The sequence below is a fragment of the Megascapheus bottae genome, chromosome 6 (assembly GCF_031878675.1).
Source record: "Megascapheus bottae isolate mThoBot1 chromosome 6, mThoBot2.hap1, whole genome shotgun sequence".
NCBI classification, from domain to species: Eukaryota; Metazoa; Chordata; class Mammalia; order Rodentia; family Geomyidae; genus Megascapheus; species Megascapheus bottae.
The window spans coordinates 62344837-62372290 of NC_143514.1; the positions used below are offsets into that span (position 1 = coordinate 62344837).

The following is a 27454-nucleotide window of genomic DNA, read 5'->3' on the forward strand; positions in this document are numbered from 1 at the left end:
GGACAGTGGCTCAGGCCCTGAGCTCAACCCCAGGACTGGCAAAAAAAAAATAATAATAATAATTAAAAAAAAAATAGGGAGGAATTGGAAAACAAATCCAGAAATCACAGGAAAAGGAGAAGTAATAAAGGTTAGTGGTGATCTTTGTAGAAGAAACTGAGGAAAATGGCAACAAGATGGAGGAAAGTAGCTAATGACTAATGAGGACATGAGCATAGGAAATAGAGAGCTTACTCACAAGACCTGAAGAAAAACAACAGGAACCTAAAGGAGATAGCAAATTTGTACAACTGTGCTATGATGTTTGAAGATTGAAAGGTTTGATGTCTCAAAGGGACTAGAAAAGAACACAAGCACAGAGGAGCTGAATGAAGGTAAGAAGAATAGCAGTTTCTTTAAAGGAGGAGAGATAAAAGAAAATGGAATGCTAAGCCAATGCCCATTCAGTCAAAAACAACAACAAAATAAACAGAGGAAACAACCAAAGAAATCTTTGAAAACATCCAAGTCATTACCAGGCAACATAAGAACAGCAGAATCACCACACATTCTGTTTGGGCTGAACCATGTCTTAGTAACACACTCCTGAGGACAGGTACCTGGCCACCTTACCCTGGCAGAAAGACCAGTACATAAATATCCATGAATGTTACTAGAAAAGTGTATGCGGAAGTAACTCAAACCATGTGTTGACTCAATGGTTCATATTGATGGTATTTCTCTGATAAACGCAGCACCATAGTAAGAGACATGTCTGGCCAAAGCCACAATTCCCTAGAGTCCTCCATGAAGGAGGGTACTAGCCTTAGAAGAGTGCTATTACTATTAGTGTTCCAAGAGAACTGTACCATACACTGGCGTCTTCCCTGGCAAGATAACGATAATGAGCTGCAGCCCTGAGTAGGTATTCTTGAGATGCCGGAACATGGGCTCCACGCTGTCTGCCCCCTGTGCATATTTGCAGAAACAAGGCTGACCCTGGATGGGCATCCCTGCATCCTTGGAGATCTTCCGAAGCTGGTCTGTGAAGTTCCTATAGCACAAAACACGGTCATAACAGGAAGCAGTAAGTCTCATTATTATACCTCTGATTTTTTTTTTTGTCAGTTGTGGGATTTGAACTCTGGGCCTGGATACTGTCCCTGAACTCTTCAACTCAAGGCTACCACCCTACCCCTTGAGCCACAGTGCCATTCTGGTTTTTTGGTGGTTAAATGAAGGTAAGAGCCTCAAGCACTTTTCATGCCAGGAGTGGCTCTGACCCACAATCCTCAGATCTCAGCCTCCTGAGTAGCTAGGATTACAGGGGGAGCCACTGGCGCCCGGCTAACTGAACGTTTTATGTTCTTAATCCTAGAACAGACACTGAGAGATTCTAACACAAATGAAATATAATTACAGCTAGAGTTTAAAAAATACATTTAAAATCAGATAGTACAACATACAGCTTATAAGTGCTTAACTGGAGAGAACTCTTAAGGAAGAGAGATCACAGGTCCTGCTTGGTTGGGATCTACATAGACCTGGAACCCATTAAGTATCCAAATGAATAAACAGTATCTAAATGCAAGGTCTTTGTGTTCAAAATAGTTTTTTCAAAGTGTTAGGAACACAGGGTCTACCCTAACTGATGCTTTGAAACCTACCAGCCAATTCATAAGTGTGTTGTGTTTTTGTTTTTTTACTCTGGGAAAGGTAAAAGAAGCTGGTACATAGCATATAGGCAGTAGAGTAAATGTAAGCTATATAATGCAATGACATTACAAGGGCTACTAATGGACAATAAACAAGTTAATCTGCAAAAATCTCAAATTTATTCAAAAGTGCATAGGGCCAGTAGTATGGCCTAGTGGTAGAGTGCTTGCCCAGCATGCACGAAGACCCAGGTTCAATTCTTGGGATCACATACATAGAAAAAGTCAGAAGTGGTACTGTGGCTCAAGTGGTAGAGCGCTAGCCTTGAGAAAGCCTAAGAACAGTGTTCATGACCTGAGTTCAAGCCCCAGGACTGGAAAAAGAAAAGAAAAGAAAAGTGCTGAGTGATAAAGCACTTGCCAACATGCATGAGACCCTGGGTTTGGTTCCCAGCACCAAAAACAAAAATAAAACCTAAATAATTAAAAACAGTAATATACAAATAGAAAAAATAATTTAAGAAGAAAAGTTAATGTCCAGTAAAATTATATGAGAAAGAAAAGCATGATACATATCTAAAATTTTAAATCAGCTGGCCACAGATGGTTCATGCCTGTAATTTTCAAAGACTGAGATTTGAATATCGAGATTCAAAGCCAGCCCCAGCAGAAAAGTCCATGAGACTTTTATCTCCAATTAAGTGGCAGAAAACCATTAGTGGCGCTGTGGCTGAAAGTGGTAGAGGGTTATTCTTGAGCATAAAAGCTCAGGGACAGTGCCTAGAGTTCAAACCCCATGACTGACTAAAAATATTTACAATCCTTCATATATGTGTAGTTTTAAAAATATATAAATTGGATAGGAAGACTATAACAACACTTGACAAATAACTGCATTAAAAGGAAGGAATGAGCCAGGTGCTGGTGATACCATCATATAATCCTAGTACTTGGAATCACAGTTTGAAGCCAGTCAGAGCAAGAAAGTCTGTGAGACTCTCATGTCCAAATAACCACCAAAAAGTCAGAAGTAGAGCTGTGGTTAGCTCAGCCTTAAGCAAAAGCAAAAAAGCTTAAGGACAGCACCCATGCTCTGAGTTCAAGCCCCAGTATAGGCACAAAAAAAAAAAAAATAACTGAGACTAGAGACTAGGATGGAGGATATAAATATCAAATTTGTTTACTTTTGAAAAAAAGTTTGACAAAATAAGTATTCTTTATACTGTTCTCTGCATTATTTAGCATCTTCTAAAAATAAACATTAAACCAGACTTTGTATTACAAGATTTCGTTAATATTCAAATATCCCCTATTTCCTCTCTACTACAAGACTATATACTCAGAATACTGTATCCAGTACTGGGAACCAAGAAGTGTTGAGAGATGTCTAGAGCAGGAAACCTCTTACAATTCTTTCCTAAAAGCAACAGAACCTCTTACGTACAAGCTTTGTTTTGTTTTATTCTATTTTCAGCCTCTGCTTACTATGCACATTCTTCCTGGACAATCTTCTTATCTACTGTCATGATTGAACACTCAGAAACCTTTATTTCTAGCCCCAAATCACTCAAACTGGGTATCATCACTAACCTATTGCTCAAGTCACATTTGTATCTCCTCTATCTAAGGGTCACTGAGAGAAGAGGATGATCAAAATATCAACCCCTTACAAGTCTGAGGTTTTAGTTTTATCAGTTTCCCAAAAAGAACTAGAAGAAGACATAAGGGTAAGAGAAGCACACCAGAGGGCTGGGGCATGGTTTAAATAAATGGTAGACCATCTGCTTAGCAAGTGCAGAGCCCCGAGTTCAAATCCTAATTCTGCAAAAAGAAAAAAAAAAAAAGAGAAACACATAGATCAGAAATACCATAGAGATAGCTATAGCACAAAGGCAGTCAGAAGTCCTTCAATTATTGCTAAGGGCTCACCTCCAATGCCAGACCAAGTTAAAGAGGAAGTAGACTAGCACTGGGGGAATGGCCTAGTGGTAGTGTGCTAGCCTAGCTTGCATGAAGCCCCAGGCTCGATTCCTCACTACCACATACACAGAAAAGCCATGGTGCTGTGGCTCAAGTGGCCAAGTGCTATCCTTGAGCAAAAGGTGTCTTCCCCAAGTTCAAGCTTCAGGACTGGCCAAAAAAAAGAAAAAGTAAATATCCTAGCCTATGTTAAAATTTAAAGAAAACAGGAGCTGGGCACTGATGGCTCATAATTGGAATACAGGCTACTCAAGAGGCTGATATCTGAGGATTGTGGTTAAAAAATGTCAGCCTACACAGGAAAGTTCATGAAACTGCTAGCTCCAATTAACCACCAAAATGCCAGAAAGTAAAGTGGTTCAAGTGGTAAAGTACTAGCTTTGAGTAAAAATGCTCAGGGATAGCACCCAGGTCCTGAGTTCAAGCTCCAGGACTGGAAAAGAGAGAGATAGAAACAGAGAGAGAGAGAACATAAGTAGGTACATAAGTACAATGTTGACATAAACCTTATAGTCATCACTAATAAATTTATTACAAACAAAAATAAATATATAAAATAAATAAATAACAGGCCAGGAGTTTGGTAGTGTTTGGTAGTGGTAGAGTGTTTGCCTAGCATGCATGAAGACCCAGGTTTGATTCTTGGGACCACATACATACAAAAAAAGCCAAAAATGGTGTTGTGGCTCAAAAGGTAGAGCTCTAGCCTTAATAAAGCCCAAGGACAGTCCTCAGGCCCTAGGTTCAAGCCCCAGGACTATCAATAAATAAACAAAACAATAAAATTTAGGCCTCCCTTCCCTAAAATCATCTCTGATATAGATATGGTTCCTTACTGACACCTCCTAATGGCTCTTAATAAAAACAGTACAGGAAGGGTGTGAACCAGAATGGACAAAGTAGGCTGAGTCAAGGGAGAAAGAAGCCGGGTGCAGTGGCTCACAACTGTAATCCTAGCTACTCAAGAGACTGAGATCTGAGGATCAAGGTTCAAAGCCAGCCCAGGCACAAAAGGACCTGAGACTTATCTCCAATTAGCCTCTAGAAAACATGAAGTGGGCTTGGCTCAAGGATAGGGCAGTAGGTTTGAGCTGAAGAGCTCAGGGACAATGCCCAGACCCAAGGGTAGAGGGGTAGTCTTGAGCTAAATGGCTCAGGGACAGCGCCTAGGCCAAGTTCAAACCCCATGACCCACAAACAAACAAAAAGACAGAGCATACTACAATTAATCCTGGCCTCTGGGTGGACAAGAGCAGCAACTCTGGGGTCTTTCCCTTACTTCCAACCCCACACCCAACCCTCCTTACTTGAGCACCTCTTCTCGACATTGTTTTTGAGGTGCGAAGCAGGCGATGGCCCAGACTTTGATCTCAATACCATTGTAGAACTGTTTCCCGCGCATGTCCCAGACACCTTGGTTGGGTGTGGCAATGGCCCGATTCTGGGGATAGGAAGAGGGGGCGCCCAGGTGAGCCTCAGTAGAGCCAAGTGGGTAGGGAGCCCCTGGCTATACAACCCAACCACCCCCATATGCCCCAGAGATGTTGTCTGGCCCTGACCCTGCTCACCCGGCCGCCGTACTGCAAGATGGGCGCCGGCAGCACTCGCCCTGTCACCTCCGTCATATCATCCTTCACTTTGATTCCAAACTCCTGGATGTAGGGATCAAGGTTGTAGCTGGCATTCTTCATCTGCAGAGCAAAATAAGATGATATCAGGAAAACAGTATCCTGGCCCTTCTACTCACCCTCTGAGTCTCAAGGAGTAGTAAGCTCTAAGGAAAGATGAAGCCACAAAGAAATAGCACTAAAAAGGGATGGGAAGATGGGGATAGGTAGGAGATAAAAAGAAATAGATGTCAATAATGAAGGAAGCCACAGGGGAGGAAGTAGAAGCAAAGTAAAGGGTCAAGAAGCAAGAACAATCCAATGGCGTTACAGGCAACAAATTCTGACCAGGGTTCTCCTTGAATACAGCATTAAAGCACTCTCAAGGCCCCTAGATGCTGGGTAAATAAATAATCATTTCCCTCCTGCCCCACTAACCAGGCGACTGATTTCCTCCTGTCTGTCTGGTGCCGACCTAGCTGTAGCCTTTATCATAGTTGAAGTTTGGTTGTCCGTCAGCTTCTTAATGCACCGTTGGCCAGCCACTATATTACAGACCTGAGAAAATGAGAAAGATAGGTAGCTCTGGCTTAAGGTAGTCTGGCTTAAGTATAGGCTATCAGCAAGAAATCTTGGCTGTAAACCAACATAAAAGAGAGTACAGAATAGCTATATATGCATACATTCTTGAGATTTACTTCATGTGTAAGTCGGAGAATATTTCTGTGTAAAACAAAAGGCAGTAATACTTTCCTATGGCTAAGAGTTTGTTATTCAAAGCCAAATTTGGGATCAGATAGTATATGTTAAATGAGAATAAAAACAATTGTATAGAGTTGTGTGGAGATTAAAAATGAAATTAAGACATGGCTCATACCTGTAATCCTAGAGGTTTCGGAAGCTGAGATCTAAGGATCAAGGTTCAGAGCCAGTCCAGATAAGAAAGTCCATTAGACTTGTATCTCAAATTAACCACCAAAATGCTAAAAAGTGGTTCAAGTGATAGAGTGCTAGCCTTGAGTGAAAACGGTTAGAGGCAACATGTAGACCATGAGTTCAAGCCCCACAACTGGCAAACACATGTGCACGCACACGCACGCACACATGTACAAATTCAAAACAACAACAAAACACAATTAAAAGAACTGAGCTGGGATAGGAGTTTGGCCTAGTGGTAGAGTGCTTGCCTAGCATGCACGAAGACTCGGGTTTGATTCCTTGGTACCATATACATAGAAAAAAAGCTGAAAGTGGTGCTGTGGCTCAAGTGGTTGAGCTCTAGCCTTGAGAAAAAAAAAAGTCCAAGGACAGGGCCCATGCCCCTGAGTTCAAGCCCCACAACTGGCAAAAAAAAAAGATTGAGCACAGTTTTAGGATACAATAAATAATAATTTATAGCATCAACTTTTACCCAAGGAACAAAGTCAGAGCTCTTCTAAATGCAGAAAAACCAAATACAAACAACTTAGATTCTTATGGTAACACTCTTTCAATAGTGGTGGCAGGACTGGCAAAAAAAAAAGAAGAGAATACAAAGTATAGGGCTGTTTGGCCTAGTGATAGAATGCTTGTCTAGCATGTACGAAGACCCGGGTTTGATTCCTTAGTACCACATACATAGAAAAAAAATCCAGAAGTGGTGCTTTGGGTGAAGTGGTAGAGCTCTAACCTTGAGAAAACCCAAGGACAGAACTCAGGTCCTGGGCCCAAGACCAGGACTGGCAAAAAAGAAAAAATATGAAGTATCTACCTATCCAATTTTATTTTCCTACATTTACTCCTCAGAACAGTTCTTGAAATTTGCCTTTCACATAAAACCACAATAATCTATGTATGTATTTTTATATCTCTAAAATTATTGCACAAATCAATTTAAACAAGAAAAGGCTTGACTATAATTAAAGGTCTTTATGTAAAATGAAAAAACTAGGTGTATACTGATATGCTAAGTTCTACCACTGCACCTGGCTTGTTTTATTTTGCTTGGGGCTAGTAAGGTTTAAACTCAGGGCCTTAAACTCTCACTTGGCTTTCTTCCCCACAGCTGACATTCTACCACTTGAGCGATGACTACAGTTGCGCATTTTGCTGGTTAGTTGGAGTTGGAGTATTATAGACTTTTCTTCCTAGGCTGACTTTGAATCTCCAGGTCTCAGCCTCCTGAATAGTAGGATTATATTCACGAGCCTCTCTATTGCCTGGCTTGTTTTACTATTCTTATAGCAAATTGTGTTATGTTCTTATCCATTTACTCTCTGGCTTCCCCTTCTAAAATATAAGTTCCATAATAGCAAGAATGTTGTCTGTCTTATAAATCTCTATATTCTCAAAATTTAAGTTTATAACATTTAGTAGAAGCTTAATCAAGAAATAATCATTACATAAATTATTTACCTTGAAACCATTGTTTAAACAAAACTATTGTTGGGAATAGGGCATTAAGTGGTAGAGTGCCCAACTAGCAAACATGTACCCCAGTACCACTAAAACAGAAACAAAACAACAATAAGCAGAAACCATTTTAATTTGCTAGCAAATCTCACCTTACAATATCTAGTAACTGATGTCAGTTGGTGTTGTTCCTGAAGACCTGTGAACCCCCTTCCCCATTGCAATTTTGGAGAATGAACCTATGGTCTCCTACTTACTAGACAAGTGCTCTACCACTTGAACTATGCCTCCAGTCCAAAACTTGTTTATACTTCAGAAAATATTGTTTTCATCTCACTTCCTGAGCCATTAGCAGCTACTCCTTTTGAAGGTCTTTTCTCAGTCTTATTTCTTCAGATTAGTTGCAAAATACTTGAAGCTCAAAGAAGGCTTGAACTTTGGTCTAAGCTATCTGACTTCTGCTATTGGAAAAAGGGGATAGTGGAGAGAGGGAGAAGGACAGGGAGAAGGAAGGAGGGAAGGAGGAGGGGGGAGAGAAGTGGGGGGAAAAAGGAGAGAGAGAGAAAGAGAGAGAGAGAGAGAGAAAGAGAGAGAGAGAGAGAGAGAGAGAGAGAGAGAGAGAGGCTGTGTGTATCTGATATTGCTGTCCTGATCAAACTAATTTACTTATTAACTAGTAAATGTAGTTTGCCCTTCTGTCTAAGAGCCCTGAACATGAGAGCAAGGCTGGGAATAAGAAACAAATTAAGCAAGAATGAGGCTTATGTTACACAGGGGAATTATTTACTACCTTCTCAGAATGTCAATTTTCCAAATTTTAAAATGAGGATGAAAGACTATGAATAAACAACTGACTTCGGATAATCAATGGCTTAGATATAATGCTTGTTACTAGTCCAACTAAAATTTGGCAGTCTCACCTCTAGTGGAAGATATGTATGCTTTTGTTCCTGGCCAACTTGGAGACAGGGCAGGTGGGGATACTTGAGCTGAAGATTATATTTCTGCTTGAAATATTGTGCCACTGTACACTCTACTGTCTGTCCACTTTCCAACTGCAAGGGAAACCTGTTTGGAGAAAAGGAAAGATGATGTCATAACTCAGCATTCAATCTTACCTCTCTCTAGATCCATTCCTCCTACTTGACCTCTTAAAAATTCTTGTCACTCATGGAAAAGCAGGCAATACAAGGCTACAAGGGAAAAGCTTAAAGATTTGAGAAGGAAGTTCCCCCAAAATCAAAAACATGTCTGAAGGTTGGGTGTGCTGACTGTAAGCCTAGCTACTCAGGAGGCTGAGATCTGAGGATCAAGGTTCAAAGCCAACCCAGGTACTAAAGAACATGGGACTCTTACCTCCAATTAATCACTAGAAAAGGGGAAGCAAGACTGTGGCTCAGGGGTGTGGCAGTGGCCTTGAGCTGAAGAGCTCAGGGGAGAGCATCCAGGCCCAGAGTTCAAGCTCCATAACACCCCCCAAAAAGTACAAAACCATGTCTAACTCATCTATCTATCTATCTATCTATCTATCTATCTATATCTATCTATCTATATATATATATATATATATATATTTTTTTTTTTTTTTGCCAGTCCTGGGCTTGAGCTCAGGGCCTGAGCACTGTCCTTGGACTTTCTCAAGGCTAGAGCTCTACCACTTGAGCCTCAGCACCACTTCTGGCTTTTTTCTATGTATGTGGTACCGAGGAATCGAACCTGGGTCTTCATGCATGCTAGGCAAGCACTTTAACCACTAGGCCAAACTCATCTATATTTTTAATGATGAACATAAAGCCTGACACAGAGTAGGTACTCAAGAGTCTAGTGTAGCCTGAAGTCAAGAAGGGGTTCAGAAAGGCTCCAAGGTTAACCAAGATTGACCTTTTTCCAAGGTTAAGTTCAGGAGCCTAGCATTCCTTTTTTTTAGAGGGGGGGATTTATTTTTACAGATCCATAACAGGATTCAATGGAACTCGCTTGCTCTACAGTAAAGCACCAAGGAGAAGATAAAAATTGGAAAAATAGGCAATGGACCTTGGAAGGTTGGAGAGAGATGCCACATTACTATAGCTTATCTTCAAAACCACTGGTCCAAAGCTCATTCCAGAGACAGTTGGGAGGGAAGAGAGAAGGGGGAATGGTTTTAAGGAGAATGCGTCTGAAATCTCAGATCTCTTCCACCAGGGGAGTATGTCTCAGTAACTCTGTCAACTTACGTCTGATGGCTAGCAGGGCGTCGGGTAACATTACACACACGGTATTTCCTCTTCATCTGTCCACAGTGCGTCACTTCCACTTTTAGGCCTGAGATACATACATTACTTGTCAAGGTTAAAATATAATGTTCGTATGCCCCAGCTTGGTCTCTCCCAAGGCAATTTCCTCTTATGGCAAGAAAAATCAGCACTGTTTCCCTTCCCCATGATGTTAGGGCCTCACCTTTGATCTCCTTAGTAAAGCGAACACGCTGGGAGTCTGTGAGGGGCTTAGGTTGCTCATCTATGTTCCGGATGTCCAGTACTTCACACATAAATTCAATCACTGGTTGTGCCTTATAGAAGGCAGTGGCTGAGACTGTGGGGACAGGGTAAGGATAGGTTAGCTAAGGTTCTGTCTTTGAATAAATGAGGCATTGTAATTTATACCCTTTCTTATAGGGTGCTGGGATGAGGATAGGGGATGCTAGGGCTATAGGAATTAGACTAGGAGTTTGGTTGCAGAGCTGGGAGGGATGAGGCTGGGAATGTGGTCACTGGACTTGGGGTACCCCTGGCTCCATAGCTCTCCCCACTCACCATCAATGTTGAGCATCATCTTCCACATGGCTGGGCGCACAGACTGGTGAAAGCCGAACCAGACCTCGCGCCCACCCCCCAGCGGGTGGTAGTAGCCCTCAGGCGGTGAGAAGAAGGAGCGGCCCACAGGGGTGTACCTGGCAGGGACAGGCAGAGAACTGGTCCCTCGGGCACAGGCCCCCACCCTGTGAGGCATCCTGGGCACGGAGGAGCCCTGGCCTGGAAGGCAGGACACCAGGGCTTTAATGCCAGCTCTGATCTTTTATTAGTTGTATGACTGACCTTGTTCAAGTCTCTACCTTTTCTCTGTCCTGCGGGGACAGATGGGATGAGGTCCAAAGATATCTAAGGACAGGGCCAGGGGTTTAAACCATCTAAATGTCTACGCATACTTGCCTGGCACATGGTAGGACTACAAAGACCTTAACATGTACTCATTCCCTTCTCCTCCCTCCCCACTCCCAGCAGTTCTGTCAGTGCTAGTAGCCCAGATACTAACTACACCCAATACCTCATGGATGCCAGGTGCCTCATGGCCACATCCAGGGCTTGTACAGACTCCAGGGGAACAGGGATCTGTCCACTGACCAGGGCTTCATGCAGCATGCGCCAGCTTACAATGGCTAGCCACTTGATGGAGACCTTAAAAATTCGATCCTTCCCTTCCCCAGGAATTGTCACCTCAAAGTCGACCTTCAAGAGGGTGAGAAAAAGGAGTGAAGGACTTGCATGGCTTTTCCATAGACCTGACCCAGCTGCTGCCTGCTCCATGGACTTGCCAAAATTCTGCTCCTTAAGTCAGTAGGACTCAGAATAAAAACCACAGAATGAATCCAGCCCCTTCGTTTCCAACATCTTGGTTCAGCTTCTTTCCCTCTCAAGGAAGTCCTTTAGATCTGTTTTACATTTAATCTTAATCTGATTAGGGTACAGGCATAGACTAAATAAGCATTAGCCCCATCTACTCCTTTCTCTAAAACTCACTTTCATAGCACAAAATATCAAAAAGCACCCTGAACCTCCAAACCCCAGATGGGCTTCCATTGGGTTTTTTCAAATTCAGATCTCTGATACAGATCTACCCTTACTTCCCATCTTACCCGTTCGTTGCCAATAGGCAATGCTGTGACAGTGTAAATGTTTTTCTTTCCATCATACACAGGCTTGCGATCACCAAAGATCTGAGGCTTGAAATGCTGGACCATGTATTCCACCACTTCCCTGTGGGGGACAGAAGTGGTTTGTAGAAGCCAAGAGACTACCACTTCAAGTTTTTGGAAGTAAATCAAAGTCTAGGCAATGACCCATCTACTATACTCATTTCTAACCTTTTTTCACTCTGAGGTAGTTCTTCTCAAACATCAACATTCCTATGAATCATAGGGAGATCTTATTAAAATGCAGCTTCTGATTCAATAAGTGAAAAGTGCAGACTAGCCTGACACTGCATTTCTAACATTCCAGGTGATGCTGCTGGTCTATAATCACCAAGGCTCTAAGGGACCAGAAGAGTCGGCATACATGCCTTCTAAGGAGAGTCTGAGATAAAAAGGGCTTGATTCTAATAACTATCCAGAATTTAGGCTATTCCAATTTCTAATCCCCAGTCTGATAAATTTAAAAAAAAAAAAAGGAAGAGGATAAGATGAACTGGAATAATAATAAACTATAAAGAGCCATTTAATCTCTCCAGCTCTCTGAAGCTCTTAGTCCCACTTCCTGGTTTTCTCTCAATTATCATCCCTTCCTCAGTTTTACTTCTTACCCTCTACCACTCAGATCCCAGTGTCCATCATTCCTCCAAAAATCTCAGCCCAACAACCATCTGATCTCTCTGCTTCCTCAAAGCCCATTCAAAGTGGTATATTAGGAACAACTGTAAGTAAATGGTTTGAATTCCAATATGTCTCTGTGCTGCCAAGCAATCTTTCTCAACTCCTTCGTTACTTAGGTTCTTCACAGGCTCTGTCAAACCTTCTCTACCATTCATTTCCATCTTTTTTTTTTTTTCAGTCCTGGGTCTTAAACTCAGGGCCTGCCACTGTCCTTGGGCTTTCACAAAGTTAGTGCTCTAGGTCAGGAGTTTGGCCTAGTGGTACAGAGCACTTGCCTAGCATCCATGAAGACCCGGGTTCTATTCCTTGGTACCACATACATAGAAAAAAAAGCTTGAAGTGGTGCTGTGGCTCAAGTGGTAGAACTCTGGTCTTGAGAAAGTCCGAGGACAGTGCTCAGGCCCTTAGCTTAAGCCCAGGACTGGCAAAAAAAATAAAGCTAGTGCTCTATTGAGCACTCTACTTGAGCCAGAGTGCCATTTCCAGCATTTTCTGTGTATATGGGTATCAGAATCAAACCCAGGGCTTCATGCATGCTAGGCAAGCACTCTACCACTAGGCTAAACTCCCGGCTCCTAAATATATTATTTTTAAACAAATGAAAATATATTGAACTTCATTCATTAGAGGAAAAAAAATTTAATTAGAATAACATAGGGGCTAGGAGTTTGGCCTAGTGGTAGAGTGCTCGCCTAGCATGCACAAAGACCTGGGATTGATTCCTCAGTACCACATAAATAGAAAAAGCCAGAAGTGGTGCTATGGCTCAAGTGGTAGAGGGCTAGCCTGGAGGAAAGCCCAAGGACAGTGCTCAGGCTCTGAGCTCAAGCCCAGGACTGGAAAAAAAAAAAAAAAGTAATTATCTACCTGTCAAAATGCCAAAAGGAAGAAAGAAAGAGAAAGAAAGAAAGAAAGAAAGAAAGAAAGAAAGAAAGAAAGAAAGAAAGAAAAAAAGGAAGGAAGGAAGAAAGAGAGAAAGACAGACAACTGATATATACTATATATACTAAGTTGGTCCTGATAGGAGTTAACAAATCCCCTGAAACCTCATTAATGGGAATAAAAATCAATATAACTTACCTTTAAAAAATAATATATTATCTGCAATACATATCCAACAATTGCACTTCTAAAATTCTATCTCCTAAATATACTATTTGAGTGCAAACATGTATCCATATAATATTCAATATAGCTTCAATTTTGTAGCAGAAATTTAGAATTACCCTTAATGTAAATGAAATATAGCCATTCAATGGAATACTTATGGAATTACATAAAAAACTGAGGCAGATTACATGTACTGATGTTTAATATTTTCCAAAATAATGATTTAATGGGAAAAATACACAATGCAGAGCAAGATATATTAGAGTCCTATCTTTTGTGCCGGTACCAGCAGCTCATGCTATGATCTTTGCAACTCAGGAAGCAGAGATCTGAGGATTGAGGTTCAAAGCCAGACCAGGTAGTAAAGTCCAATAGACTCCAATTGGTTTAAAGTCCAAGAGACTCCAATTGATTCTGTGGCTCAAGTGGTAGAGCACTAGCCTTGAGCAGAAAGCTACGGGATAGTGCCCAGGCACTGAGTTCAAGCCCCAAGACTGAGGAAAAAAAAAAAAAAATCTGGGAGCTATGGCTCACACCTATAATCCTAGCTACTCAGGAGGCTGAGATCTGAGGATCGTGGTTCAGTGCCAGCCTGGGCATTAAAGTCCGTGAGACGCAAGACTCTGATCTCCAATTAACCTCTGGAAAACCCAGAAGTGGCTCTGTGGCTCAAGGTGTAGTAGGGTGGTAGCCTTGAGCTGAATAGCTCAGGGACAGAGCCCAGGCCCAGAGTTCAAGCCCCATAACCAACAAAGAAAAAAAAGAAAAGGAGAAGAAGAAATATTGCTTCTTCTGACTGAGGATAATTAACCCCCCCTCCTGTCTCAGGAAGGATATTCTACACTCATTCCTAGAACTTTCAAAACCTGTCCTCTATTAGCTCTCTCACTTCAGTATACAAAGTATCTATGCCTCATTCTTAAAAAGTTCTTTATTTATCCATTTCAACAAGGATTTAAATTTGCTAGGCACTATTCTTGGCTATTCTTTGCTAGGCTTCTTTAGCCAACATATTTCCTCTCACCATTTTACTGTCAAATTGTGTGAAAAAAAGTTCTGCTTTCATTATCTATGCCACTTATACCTTTACTTATTGTAACTGGAGTAACTAACCCAACTACTCTATTGATATTGTTCTGGCAAAAGTCACCAGTTCTCTATTAATGACCAAATCCAACATCAGCCTCACCTGACATCTCTTCCTCAAAAGTTTTTTTAAATTTGGTCATATATATCATCCTCTGCTGGGTTTTTCTTTTAATTTTATGCCCCTTTTCTAATTTCCGCTGTAAATAAAGATTGCTGAACTTGGTAGCAACTTACCGGTTGACTCTTCGGGGACACTTGTCTGGCTTGATGTCCACCTCATAGTGGTAAACGTCAATCTTAGGAATGTCCACCTCAAAGTAATTGGCCAGAAGCTTGATTGGTTTCCCCACAGTACCAATGCCAGGGCGACGGGGTGCCTGGAACACCTGCTGCAAGGGGGGCAGGTAGGCGCCCCCAGCTATCAAGACAAAGAAGACCAATGAGGTCAGAGTTTTACGAACTCCTAATAATTACCCAGATCAGAGAAAGCACAAGGACCTTAGAAAAGGAACAAGGGAAGTAGAGGGGAAGCCTCTTTCTTGCTTCTTAAGTCAGTTGAAGGTTTCCACTAACTCAGAAGTTCCTAGCTCGGGGGCTGGGAGTTTGGTAGAATGCTTGCCTAACATGCACAAAGACCCAGGCTTGATTCCGCAGTACCACATACATAGAAAAAGCCAGAAGAGGTGCTACAGCTCAAGTGATAGAGCACTAACCTTGAGCCCAAAGACAGTGCTCAGGCCCTGAGTTCAAGCCCCAGGACAGGCAAAAAAAAAAAAAAAGTTCCTAGGCTCATTTTATTTTTCTGGTATTGTTAAATCCCTTTCTAGTCAGGAAAATGTCTAAAACTAATCATGTAAATATAGTGCTAAATTCCTACTATATGCAAAGTGAAATGGTTAAACCTTTTTTCCCTTATACTAACTAGATTAAGATACCTAAGCCAGGCATAGTGGTGACTCATGCTTGTAATCCTAGCTACTCAGGAGACTGAGATTTGAGAATCAAAGTTCCAAGCCCTGAAGTCCCAGAAACTCTTATCTACAATTAACTACTAGAAAGCCAGAAGTGGAGCTGTCATTCATGGAGTAGAAACATAGCCTTGAGCTAAAGAGCTCAGAGATAACACCCAGGCCCAGAGTTCAACTCTAAGACCAACCAAAAAAAAAAATTATCTATCTTTACCAGACTAATATTCTCCTACCCTGCTAGCCAGAAGCTCACTTATCACCATCCTGAACAGAAAATAGAATCATCTTGATCTGCAATATAGGAAGAAGACCAAAAGAAGACCAGGCCTGGGAATGCAGAGGTAATGTTTGAGACAGGATTAAGGCAACTAAATGGCTGGATGGGGTTGGGGGGGAAGGCAAGAGAGGGGGCTGAAAGCAACACTAAGGAGACTATGGAATGGAGATAGGCTGAGATAAGGGTTGAGGAAAAGACCAGCACTGGAAATCACAATAGAAAAATGCTTGAACTGGCCAGGAAGGCTAGAGTTCAGGGACAGGGAAATTTAAGTTAGTAAAATTTAAGTTAGTAAAATGAAGTATGGTTACACAAAACTGAAAGGGCAGTGAAGAAAGCTTTTAAAAACAACAACAACAAAAAAGGCAAGCGCAGTGGCTCAGCCTATATCTTAGCTATTCAGGAGGCTGAGATCTGAGGATCAAGGTTCAAAGCCAGCCAGGGCACAAAAGGACCTGAAATTATCTCTAATTAACCTCTAGAAAAGGGGAAGTGGGGCTTGGCTCAAGGGTAGGGGGTAGCCTTGAGCTGAAGAGCTCAGGGAGTACCCAGGCCGAGTCCAAGCCCCATGACCCCCCCCCCACCAAAAAAAGGGCAGGGAGTTTGGCCTAGTGGTAGAGTGCTTGCCTAGCATACACGAGACCTGGGTTTGATTCCTTGGTACCACATACATAGAAAAAAAAAAAAAAAAGCTGGAAGTGGTCCTGTGGCTCAAGTGGTAGAGCTCTAGCCTTGAAAAAACTCAAGGACAGTGCTCAGACCCTGAGTCCAAAGCCCAGGACTGGCAAAAAAAAAAAAAAAACAACCTAGAGGATGAAAATGTGACAATGGTACAGTACATACATGAAGCCAGGGTTTGAGTCCTCAGTACCACATAAACAGAAAAAGCAGGAAGTGATGCTGTGGCTCAAGTGGTAGAGTGCTAGTCTTGAGGGGAAAGAAAAAAAGGCTCAGGCACAGTGCCCATACACACCCTGAGTTAAAACCCCAGGACAAAACAATAAAAACTAGAGGGCTTAGGAAGCAGAGACAGAGATAGCAATCAGAATACAGAACCAGATATTGGTCTGAGAAATAAAATATAAGATTCTTTCCATGTCCCGCAAATCCTTCCACAGACTCCTAGACAGCAGGAGTCAATTTCAAGACAGAAAGCCCTAGGGAAAGGGAGGAGAGGGGTAACCTATTTGCTATCCCCAGTCTTATATTCTAGCTGGGGGTAGGGAGTGGGGGAAGGAAAATAGAGAAGCCTTTGTCCTCAGTTACTATTATTGTTCTTGCCATTAGAGGACCAGCCCAGGTGGGAGGAGAGAAGAATAAAGCAGCCCAGAACTTCCCATTACCACAGCTCAGCTTTTACCTCAGACAGACTGGGGGTGGGGGGAGGTGGGAGGAAGGTAAGCCTATCTTCATCTGTGGGTTCAGAAAGAGGTCAGAAGCATTTGTGGGAGGGGGCACACTTCCTCGAATTTAGGGGCTCAGTCTCCCTCTAAACACCTGTCAAGTCAGGTCCCTCTGTAGAAAGGGAAATTATAGCCCAATCTGGAGGGGAAAAAAGCCTTCAGAACTCAGCTATGGGCCAGAAGCAAAACTAACCATTCAAACTTAGCTACCTACATAGAAAGACCAGGATAGAAACTGCAACACAAGCCCACAGACAAGACATATATTCATGTCACATATTCAAACACAACCTAGACATTCAAAGTTTACCTCAGTTTACATCTGAGTTTTGGGGGCGGGGAGAGGGGGTCATGGGGCTTGAGCTAGGCCTGGGTGCTGTCCCTGAGCTCTTCAGTTCAGGGCTACTACCACTCTACCCTTAAGCCAAGCCCCATTTCCTGTTTTCTAGAGGTTAAGTAGAGATAAGAGTCTCAAATCCTTTTGTGCCTGGGCTGGCTTTGAACCTTGATCATCAGATCTCAGCCACCTGAGTAGCTAGTATTACAGGCATGAGCCACCACGCCTGGTCTGCACTCTTCAAAAAGCAGAAACCTTACCTGCTGAACCTTCAGTGCCTAACAAACAAGTAGACAGACATAAGAAACATATCCAGAGACATACCACAAGAACACACAAGCACACAAATGAACATCTGCAAACATCCAAAACAATCTTGTGCTGGACAATCACGAAGACAGGTGAGTTCAGATAAAATGATACTTTTCTTTCCCCTAAGCACTCAGCTTCTATCTACCTTATCTCCCAGAAAGAATAATCTTTTGGAAGAAAGATGTGCCCCAGGAGCTAGGAGCTGGTTAGAAATGATGGGAGTTTGGGCTGGGAGTCTGGCCTAGTGGTAGTAGAGTGCTTGCCTAGCATGTACAACGACCCAGGTTCGATTCCTCATGCCACATACATAGAAAAAAAAAAAAAGCCAGAAGTGGGACTGTGGCTCAAGCCTTGAGAAAACCTGAGGACAGTGCTCAGGCCCTGAGCACAAGCTCAGGACTGGCAAAAAGAAAAATAAATAAATAAATAAATGATGGGGTGGGGCCGGGAGTTTGGCCTAGTGGTTAAAGTGCTTGCCTAGCATGCATGGAGACCCGGGTTCGATTCCTCGGAACCACATACATAGAAAAAAGCCGGAAGTGGTGCTGAGACTCAAGTGGTAGAGCTCTAGCCTTGAGAAAGTCCAAGGACAGTGCTCAGGCCCTGAGCTCAAGCCCAGGACTGGCAAAAAAAAAAAAAAAAAATGATGGGGTGTAAGACAAACACTAATCCCAAAGCAGCCTCCTCTCTAGGAGCTCTTGGGAAAAGCAAAAGCTTAACATACCACCAGGGAAGGAAAAAGGAAGCAAAAAAAAAAAAAAAAAAAAGAATCTCTCACGGGATATCCCACCCTGCCCCCTGCAAAGCCCTCCCAGCTGTACAAAGCCCCCTCTCCCCCTTACCACACCCTGCCCCCAGCTTTTAGTCGGAGAATGGGAGACACTTCCCGTCAGACCCAGACAGGGACAGACGGCCACTTTGTGATGCAGATGAGGGCCCCAGCCCAGAGGACAAAGCTCCAGCCTAAGGGGAAAGGGGCGTGGCCCTTGTAGACAAAAGCAAGGAGGGAGGGGCCTTGAAAATGACACTCCCCCTCCCCCATCCCCAACAAGCTCTGAGAGAAAGTAAGCTGGAAGCCCAGGCTCAGTATTACTTCCAGCAGCAAAGAAGCCCAACTAACCTAAGGAGCCAGGCTTGCCTAATCAAGAGGCTAGATAGGTGAGAAAGCAAAGACCCAGAGGCCAATCTCTCCAAAAAAGGATTTGTCCAATTGTTAAATACACACAATTATTAAATACACAGGAGATTAACCAAATATTCACACTTAAGTGTGATTTCATTTAATTAATTAACAGTGGCCTCCCTCAACCCTAGAGCAATGTTGATTCTAAAGAAAATCAGGCACAACCTTTACCTCCAAAGAACTCCCAGTCTGATACATGTGCTTGGAACATACTTGCCCACAGGAGGCAGCTAAGACCTTAGTTATGGCATTGTTTCCTCTAGCTGTCTCAGGACAACATTTCAATTTCTTTCAAGACAAGTAGTCAAAGCCTACAGCAGTTATAAGGTCCCTTCAACAACTTTCAGGATGAATTTTTTTTCTAGTCCTGGGGTTTGAACTGGGGCCAAGGCACTGTGCCTGAGCTTCTTATGCTCAAGGTTAGCATTCAACTGCTTGAGTCACAGCACCACTTCCTGCCTTTTCTGTTTATGTAGTACTGAGGAATCAAACCCAGGGCTTCATATATGCCACGCAAGCACTCTGCCACTAAGCCACCTTCCCAACTCAAGGCTGTAATCGCTCGCTACCTTTGATGAGGTAAAGCCTGATCCTACAAGGCTTCTCCCAAGACTTGGGCTGATGCCGGACACTCCTCCTCCTCTTCCTTTCTTCCTCTTCTGACTCCCCTTCCTCCTCCTCCTCCTCCTCCTCCTCTCTTTCTTCTTCCTCCTCCTCCTCCTCCTCCTCTCTTTCTTCTTCTTCCTCCTCCTCCTCCTCCTCCTCCTCTTCTTCTTCTTCTTCTTCTCCTTCTCCTTCCTTCTTCTTCTTGCTTGAATTCTGGGCCTGAGCACTATCCCTGAGCTCTTCAGCTCAAATCTACCACCCTTGAGCCACAGGGCTACTTCCTGTTTTCTAGTGGTTAATTGGAGGTTAACAGTCTCACAGACTTTTTTGTGTCCCGGCTGGCTTTGAACCATGATCCTCATATCTCTGCCTCCTGAGTAGCTAAGAAGCTTATTTTTTTTAATAAAAAACAAAGTCATTCTTTTTCATTATTATAGAGCATATTAGAATATTTGTTAGAATAAAATCATTAGCAACCTGGGATGGATACAATCTGTCTGGACCTCAATGACCTACCCACCCTGTTCTAGTCCATAGGTTGTTGGTAATAAGTATCCGTTCTAAAAAACTAAGAGTCTGTAGGTTGGAGAATGAGAAATAGTAGTTTTCATTGACGTCAGCTGCTTCCTTGCACTCTACCTTAGTACCTACAAAGCTTCTGGAAGATTTTTTTTTTTTGTCTAGTAAAAAGTAGTCACTAAGTACTTGCACTCATACATATGACTGAATGAAAGACTTGAGAGTAGGAGAAACTTGATTAGTCTGAAATACAAAGATTTTCCCATTAGAAAAGTAATGCTATGGGGCCAGGAGTTTGGCCTAGTGATAAAGTGCTTGCCTAGCATGCACAAAGACCTGGGTTCGATTTCTTGGTACCACATACATAGAAAAAAAGCCAGAAGTGGTGTTGTGGCTCAAGTGGTAGAGCTCTAGCCTTGAGAAAGTACAAGGACAGTGCTCAGGCCCTGAGTACAAGCCCAGGACTGGCAAAAAAAAAAAAAAAAAGTAATGCTATGTCCAAATCAAAATTTTACTACTCCTCTCCCCAGCCCAGGTGAAAGGAGGTAGTAAGAAATGACCTAAATGATTCCTGAGTCCAGAATACTCTTTCTACCACAGGGTGGAAGATCTAGGTTACAGAGGGTACCCACCTACAGCCCATCTAGAGGACTTCATACTTCTTGGGGGCAACCTAGCCTCAGTTTCTCTCCTGGTTTTATCTCCTTTTCACTCCTGAGTAAAAAGAAGTTGTGACTACTGCCTGGGACTTGTCAGAACCAAATGGTTTTTTTGTTTTTTTCAGGGCATGGAGCTTAAACTCAGCCTGGGCACTGTCCTTGAGCTCTACACCTCAAGGCTACCACGCTACCCTTGAGCCAAGCCCCACTTCCCGTTTTCTAGATGTTAATTGGAATAAGAGTCTCAGGTCCTTTTGTGCCTGGGCTGACTTTGAACCTTGATCCTCAGATCTCAGCCTCTTGAGTAGCTAGGATTACAGGTGTGAACCTCCTTGCTGGCAAAACCAATGTTTTTATGCCACATGTATATATATATATATATTATATATATATTATATATATATTATATATATACACACACACATATGGCATAGAACAAAACTATATATATATATATATATATATATATATATATATAGTTTTGTTTTGCCAGTCCTGGCCTTGGGCTCAGGGCCTGAGCACTGTCCTAGAGCTCTACCACTTGAGCCACAGAACCACTTCTGGCTTTTTTCTATGTATGTGATACAGAGGAATTGAATCTGCGTCTTCACGCATGGTAAGCAAGCACTCTTACCACCAGGCCAAAATCCCAGCCCACAGAATCAATGGTTTAAAAAAAAAATCTCTCCCCAAGCAACCTGTATTAAAACAGACAGCCTGGCAAGCTTGGATACAATGAACAACCCCCTGACAGTTACTGGAGAGCAAAGATGAAAAAGGAATGATCCTCTGAGAGACAGGTACCGTGAAAAAATTAAGATATGAAGAGATTACATGGTAAGATCAAAAGACAACTCAATGGACAGGATCATTATTTTTGGATTAAAAGCTCCTACCTCTTACTCAGTATTGGGCTAGAAACTTGAAAACCAGTTAAACTTGGCCTTATCCTTGGCACTTTTTCTAAGGCCTGTCTTCAGAGAGGACCAGCTCTCCCCAAACATGACTTCAATTCTCGTCTTTCCTCGAGTAGCTGAAAAGGCATGTTGGCAGTATCCCTCAACCTGTATTTGGCAGATTGTGACTGAGGGGCTTAAGGGCCAAATGTCAGAGCCTCCAAGATGGGAGAAGGGGGCAATTCCCATAGGCACTGTCAGTGGAACCTTAAAGGAGAATGCACTCGTGTAAGTGCTCTAGTTTTTCCAGGCCCAAAGAGGGTGAGACAAGGGGGGGGGGTATCAGCCACGCCCCCACCAGATCAGGCTGCCCCTTCCAGCTGGCACCTCTGCGCATGCTCTAATGTCACAGGCTCAGGTTCCCCAACCTCACCAAGAGGGAAATCCTCAGTGCTGGATCCCCACCCACCGTCCTCTGACCCTCGCCCTCCGGTCCGTGCGGGCTGGGGCGGAGCTCACAGCCCAGCTCTGGCGCCTTCTCCCAGGAGACATTAGCTTAGCCCAGCCCAGCCGAGCCCCCGCCCCCAGCATGCTGCAGCTACAGGCCCAACGCAGTGCCCCCCTCCGCCTACCCTCCATCCGGACACCTGGAGTCCGCCCCTGCCACCTGCCGGGCCTCGCTAGGCCTCCTCGACGCTCCAGGAGCCCTTCCGCGCTCTCAGGCCCAGCTCACTTCCCACTCCCAGCCCGGCACCCAGCCTCCTCGGGCAAACAGCTCCCACCTCAGGGTTCATCTTCACACGGTTCCCCCACCACCATTCCCCCCCACACACACACCGCGGACCCCCGGACCCGGAACGGCACACAGCTTCCTTCAAAATGCCTCCCCCGGCCCCAATCCCAGGAGAGACCCTCTGTCACTCGGAAGCTCTTCCCGCGGGGAGCCCCCGGGTTTCTGCAGCGCGCCCGGCTCCGCCCTCCGCGGGGCCCTTACCTGCTCCCGAGGGTCCCGCTTCCATCCCATATACCCGTGCGGGGTTCAGGCGGCCTGGAGACGGTGCGGTCCAGCCTGCGGGGCCTAGCTCCCCCGCACTCTCGCAGCTCGGGCTCCCGGGCCGGGCTCGGCTACACCCCCAAGCCCGGCCGCTCGCGCCGCCGCCCCCGCAGCCTCCGTTGCCGCCGCCGCCGCCACCACCGCCACCACCGCCGCCGCCGCGGAGCCTGCAGCAGCTCCCCCTGCGAGCGCCCGGCCAGCTGCCAGTGCGCAGGCGCGACCGCCAGGCCCAGGGGGCGGACGGGAACGAGTCAAGCCGGGCGCTCCGACGGCAACAAAGGCCAATGGAGAGGGGCGGGGGCACGGGGACCCGAGGCAGCGGCCCCTGGTGGTCACCCGGCGCCCTGCAGCCTGGCAGGAGGGCTCCGGTAGGTGGTGGAACGGCGGGCGCAGTGACGTTCAGAAGGGTGCAGGACTGGGTGACACCCCCAGCATCAGCCTAGGGGCTCGGTGTTTTTTCCCCTCCCCACCCCTTACCCTCCTCCTCCAAACAGATCCCGCAAACACACACACACACACACACACACACACACACGGCCCCCGCCCTCCGCAGTGTCACACGCCCAGGACAGGAAGCCCACCTCGCTCCTCCCCCCCACAGCCAGCCCAGCACCCCAGGCCCCGGCCTCCCACCTCTCCTCCCAGTCACCCTCATCCTTCCAGCCTCAGAGGCGAAGACACTGCCTCTGAACTCACTGACGCCACCGTCTTCAGGCCACACAGCGGTGGAAAGCCCTGCCTGCCCTGGGAGATGTCAGCCTCTGTTTCCGTGTCCGCAGGACCTAGGGAAGCACCTGCTTCCACCTCTCCGTGCACAGCGTCTGCCGATGTGTGCGCTCGCCACCAACCTTGGATGACACGGTGGGTGAAGATGCAAAGGATACTTGTCAATTATTCCCCCTGCCCAGAATCTCTTGATCTTTTTTTCCTTTGGAACACTTCTACCTGGTTTCTGCCTTTTCTTGGGGTCTCCCAATGCCTCAGTCCTTTCCAGCTTCCTTAAACAGCCCTTCTTGCATTTGCCCCATGAAACAAGGGATCCCTGTGGTTCCAAACTTAGTTTTCTTCTTAGTCCACTCTCCACTCTGACCTTGAAGTTTAACCCACTCTTATGGGCCCACTGTCCGTCCAAATCTCGATTCTTAGATTGGTATCTCCAAGTGTATGTATGCTGGACAGCTCCATCTGGACATTGCACTAGCACTTAGAATTTAACGAGTACAAACCAAACTCTTCATCTTTTCACCTAACAACATTTTGTACTTGCACTGTGCTTTCTGTCTCCGTGACTGTCTCTCCTTCACTGTGTCTTTCTCTGTCCTGCCTTCCTTTCTTCCTTTTCCTCTTCTTATTTTGGTATTACTGGAGTCTGGCAGTACAGGGCCCTTCCTGCCACAGTACGGGGCCCTTCCTGCCACCCGCCCCCCTTTTTGGCAGTCCTGGGGCTTGAACTCAGGGCCTGGGCACTGTCCTTGCACTTACTTAAGGCTAGCCCTCTACCACTTGAGCCACAGCACCACTTCTGGTTTTTTCTGGGTATGTGGTACTGAGGAATCAAGCCCAGGGCTTCATGCATGCTAGGCAAGCACTCTGCCCCTTTCTTGCTATAAAGGTACTCAGGACTTGAGTCATGTCTCCTCATACCTTTTTCAGTTTAGTTGAAAATAACTAAATAGGGTTTTGCACTTTTCAACCAGGACTTTTCTACCTAGAACTCCAAACCTACCTAGACCTCCACATTCCTGGGTTTAGAGGGGTGAACCATTATAGTGGGCCTCACTATTCACTGTGTCATGACATGCATACATCCCTTCTGAGCTGCTCTCACATGACTTCCCTGTCATTCTAATAGTCCCTTGTACTGGTTCAGACTCTGAATTAGTTCCTTGTCCTGGTTCACACTCTGAATTATCACATTTATGCCCTTCCTAATTTATTTCATCAGTTTCTGGAATCATCCCTATTTTTTTTTTTTTTTGGCCAGTCCTGGGTTAGAGCTCAGGGCTTGAGCAATGTCCTTGGGCTTTCTCAAGGCTAGCAATTTACCACTTGAGCCACGGCACCACTCTGGCTTTTTTTTTTTTTCTATGTATGTGGTACTAAGGAATCAAACCCAGGTCTTCGTGCATGCTAGGCAAGTACTCTACCACTAGGCCAAACTCTCAGTCTATCCCTTTTTTGTGGGTTGTAGGGCTTGAGTTCTGTCCCTGAGCTGTTTATTCAAGGCTAACACTCTACCACTTTCAGCTACAGCGCCACTTCCAGTTTTCTGGTGATTAATTGGAGATAAGAGTCTCATGGATTTCCTGCCTGGGCTGACTTTGAACCTCAATCCTCAGAGCTCAGCCACCTGAGAGGCTAGGATTACAGGCATAAGATACAAGAACCTGGCCATTCCCTCCTTTGTGCTATGAGTGATAGTAAGAGACGTAGCTCAAACATCACTTTTCCATATTGACATTTACATGTATTCTTATTTGTATTTTCTACAAATGTGATGAAAAATCCTGGGAAATTAAGAGCTATATTCAGTCCATATTAGATTAACTTCTGATGCTTTATCTTGGCATATCCAGCTGCTCTTCACTCAACTATCAGAATAACTGGAGGGTTTGTTAAAACATTGACTGCTAAGCTCTGCCCCACAGAGTTTCTGATTCATAAGTCTTTTTTTTTTTTTTTTTTTGCCAGTCCTGGGATTGAGCTCAGGGCCTGAGCACTGTCCTTGTATTTTTTCAAGGCCAGAGCTCTACCACTTGAGCCTCAGTGCCACTTCCGGCTTTTTTCTATGTATGTGGTGCCGGGGAGTTGAACCCTGGTCTTCATGCATGCTAGGCAAGCACTTTAACCACTAGGCCAAACTCCTGGCCCCATGATTCATAAGTCTTATAATGGACCAAAAGATGTGCATTTCTAATAATTTTCCAGATGAGGCTGATGCTGCTGATCATGACATCACACTGACAACTAGTATTGAACAGTAAAGAAAAATTCTAGAAAGCCAGGCATCAGTGGCTCACGCCTGTAATCCTAGCTACTCAGGAGGCTGACTGAGGATCAGAGTTCAAGCCAGTCCAGGCAGAAAAGTCCCCATGAGATTCTTATCTCCAGTTAACCACTCAAAAAACAGAACTGGGGGCCAGGAGTTTGGCCTAGCGGTAGAGTGCTTGCCTAGCATGCATGAAGACCCAGGTTTGATTCCTCAGTCCCACATACATAGAAAAAAGCCAGAAGTGGTGCTGTGGCTCAAGTGGTAGAGTCTGACTTTGAGAGAGTCCGAGGACCAGTGCTCATGCCCTGAGCTGAAGCCCAGGACTGGCAAAATAAAAAAAGAAAAAAAAAAGAACTAAAAAACAACTGGACTTGTGGCTGAAGTGGTGGAGTGCCAAAGAGCTTAGTGGCAGTGACCAGGCTCTGAGTTCAAGCCCCATGAGTGACAAAGGAAAGAAGGAAGAAGAGAAAGGAAGGAAGGAAGGAGAGAAAGAAAGAAAGAAAGAAAGAAAGAAAGAAAGAAAGAAAGAAAGCGAAAGGACGGAAGAAAGAAAGGAAGCAAGCAAGCAAGCAAGAGAGCAGGCCAAGAGCATGGCTTAATGGTAGAGTGAGTGCCTAACATGCATGAAGCCATGGGTTCAATTCCTTGGTACCACATACACACACAAAAAAGCTGGAAGTGGTGCTATGGCTCAAGTGGTAAAGTGCAAGTTTATTTTTTTTTTTGGTCCATGGTAAGGCTGGAACTTGGCCTGGGCACTGTCCCTGAGCTCTTAAGCTCAAGACTACCTCCCTACCCCTGAGCCTGGGCTTTGTCCCTGAGCTCTTCAGATCAAGGGACAGGCACAATGCCACTTCTGGTTTTCTAGTGGTATATTGGAGATAAGAATCTCTCATTCTTTGGTGCCCAGGCTGGCTTTGAATTGCGATCCTCAGATCTCAGCCTCCTGAATAGCTAGGATTATAGGCATGAGCCACTTCACCCAGCTTTACAGTGCTAACCTTGAGAACTTTAGAGTGCTAGCCTTAAGAAAGCCCAAGGACAGTGTTCTGGCCCTGAGTTCAAGCCCCAGGACTGGCAAAAAACAAACAAAAAACAAAAAAGGAAGGAAAGAAGAAAGGAAGAAAGGAAGGACTCTTGAGTCAGGTCTTAGATTCAACTCTAGCCTTCCCCTTGGACAAATTATTTAACTTCTCAACTTCTCTGTATCTCAGTTTCCTTTTCTGTAAAAAATATGCCAATAATAGTCATTACCATGAAGATTCAAGGAGTTATTACAGGCCAGCTATGGTGATTCCAACTACTCAGAAGATGAAAATTTGAGAGTATTATTGTTTGGAGTCAGCAACAACAACAAAAGTTCAAGAGACCTATCTCAACCAGTACAACCTGAGCATGATAGCATGCTTGTTACCTAGTTCCATAGGAGGTACAAATAGAAGGATCACTATCCAGGCTGGCCAGGACATAATGATGAAACCCTATTTGAAAAATAAATAAAAAGTGGTGGAAGTGTGGATTAAGTGGCACAGTGTCTGCTAGCAAATATCAGGCTCTGAATTCAAACCCAGTCCCACAAAAAAAGTTATTACATAAAACAATTTTAGAAGTGTCTGAAATAATGCAATATAGAATTAGCTATTATCATAATCACTATCTGCTTTTCACATTATTTTCTAAATTCCTAAGTTCCTTAAACACAGAAAGCATATCAGATACATTTCTGTGTCCTTGTGCCTAGCACGCATGCATAGAAACCCTTAAGCGTGGATTTTCTTGAATCAAACCGAAGGCTTTATGAAATTCT

The 27454-nt window shown here is 44.3% G+C and overlaps 1 protein-coding gene across 2 annotated transcripts in view; it reads right to left on the minus strand.

Moving 5' to 3' along the window:
* The window catches only part of LOC150062108 (protein argonaute-1), a 39240-nt gene extending 16487 nt beyond the window's left edge, over positions 1-22753 (minus strand). Inside the window, exons 1-12 of one of the 2 annotated variants that reach the window (XM_090335240.1) lie at positions 22596-22753; positions 14676-14859; positions 11508-11628; positions 10919-11100; positions 10408-10544; positions 10052-10186; positions 9829-9916; positions 8533-8680; positions 5660-5779; positions 5183-5305; positions 4922-5055; positions 849-1033 (exon numbers count right to left, since the gene is read on the minus strand). In XM_090335240.1, the coding sequence (XP_090191366.1) occupies positions 849-1033; positions 4922-5055; positions 5183-5305; positions 5660-5779; positions 8533-8680; positions 9829-9916; positions 10052-10186; positions 10408-10544; positions 10919-11100; positions 11508-11628; positions 14676-14859; positions 22596-22620 (1582 nt within the window). In that variant the 5' untranslated portion in view covers positions 22621-22753. Of the gene's footprint in view, positions 1-848; positions 1034-4921; positions 5056-5173; positions 5306-5659; positions 5780-8532; positions 8681-9828; positions 9917-10051; positions 10187-10407; positions 10545-10918; positions 11101-11507; positions 11629-14675; positions 14860-22595 lie in introns of both variants that reach the window. The other variant, XM_090335239.1, reaches the window with a different exon arrangement.
* Positions 22754-27454: the final 4701 nt, after the last annotated feature.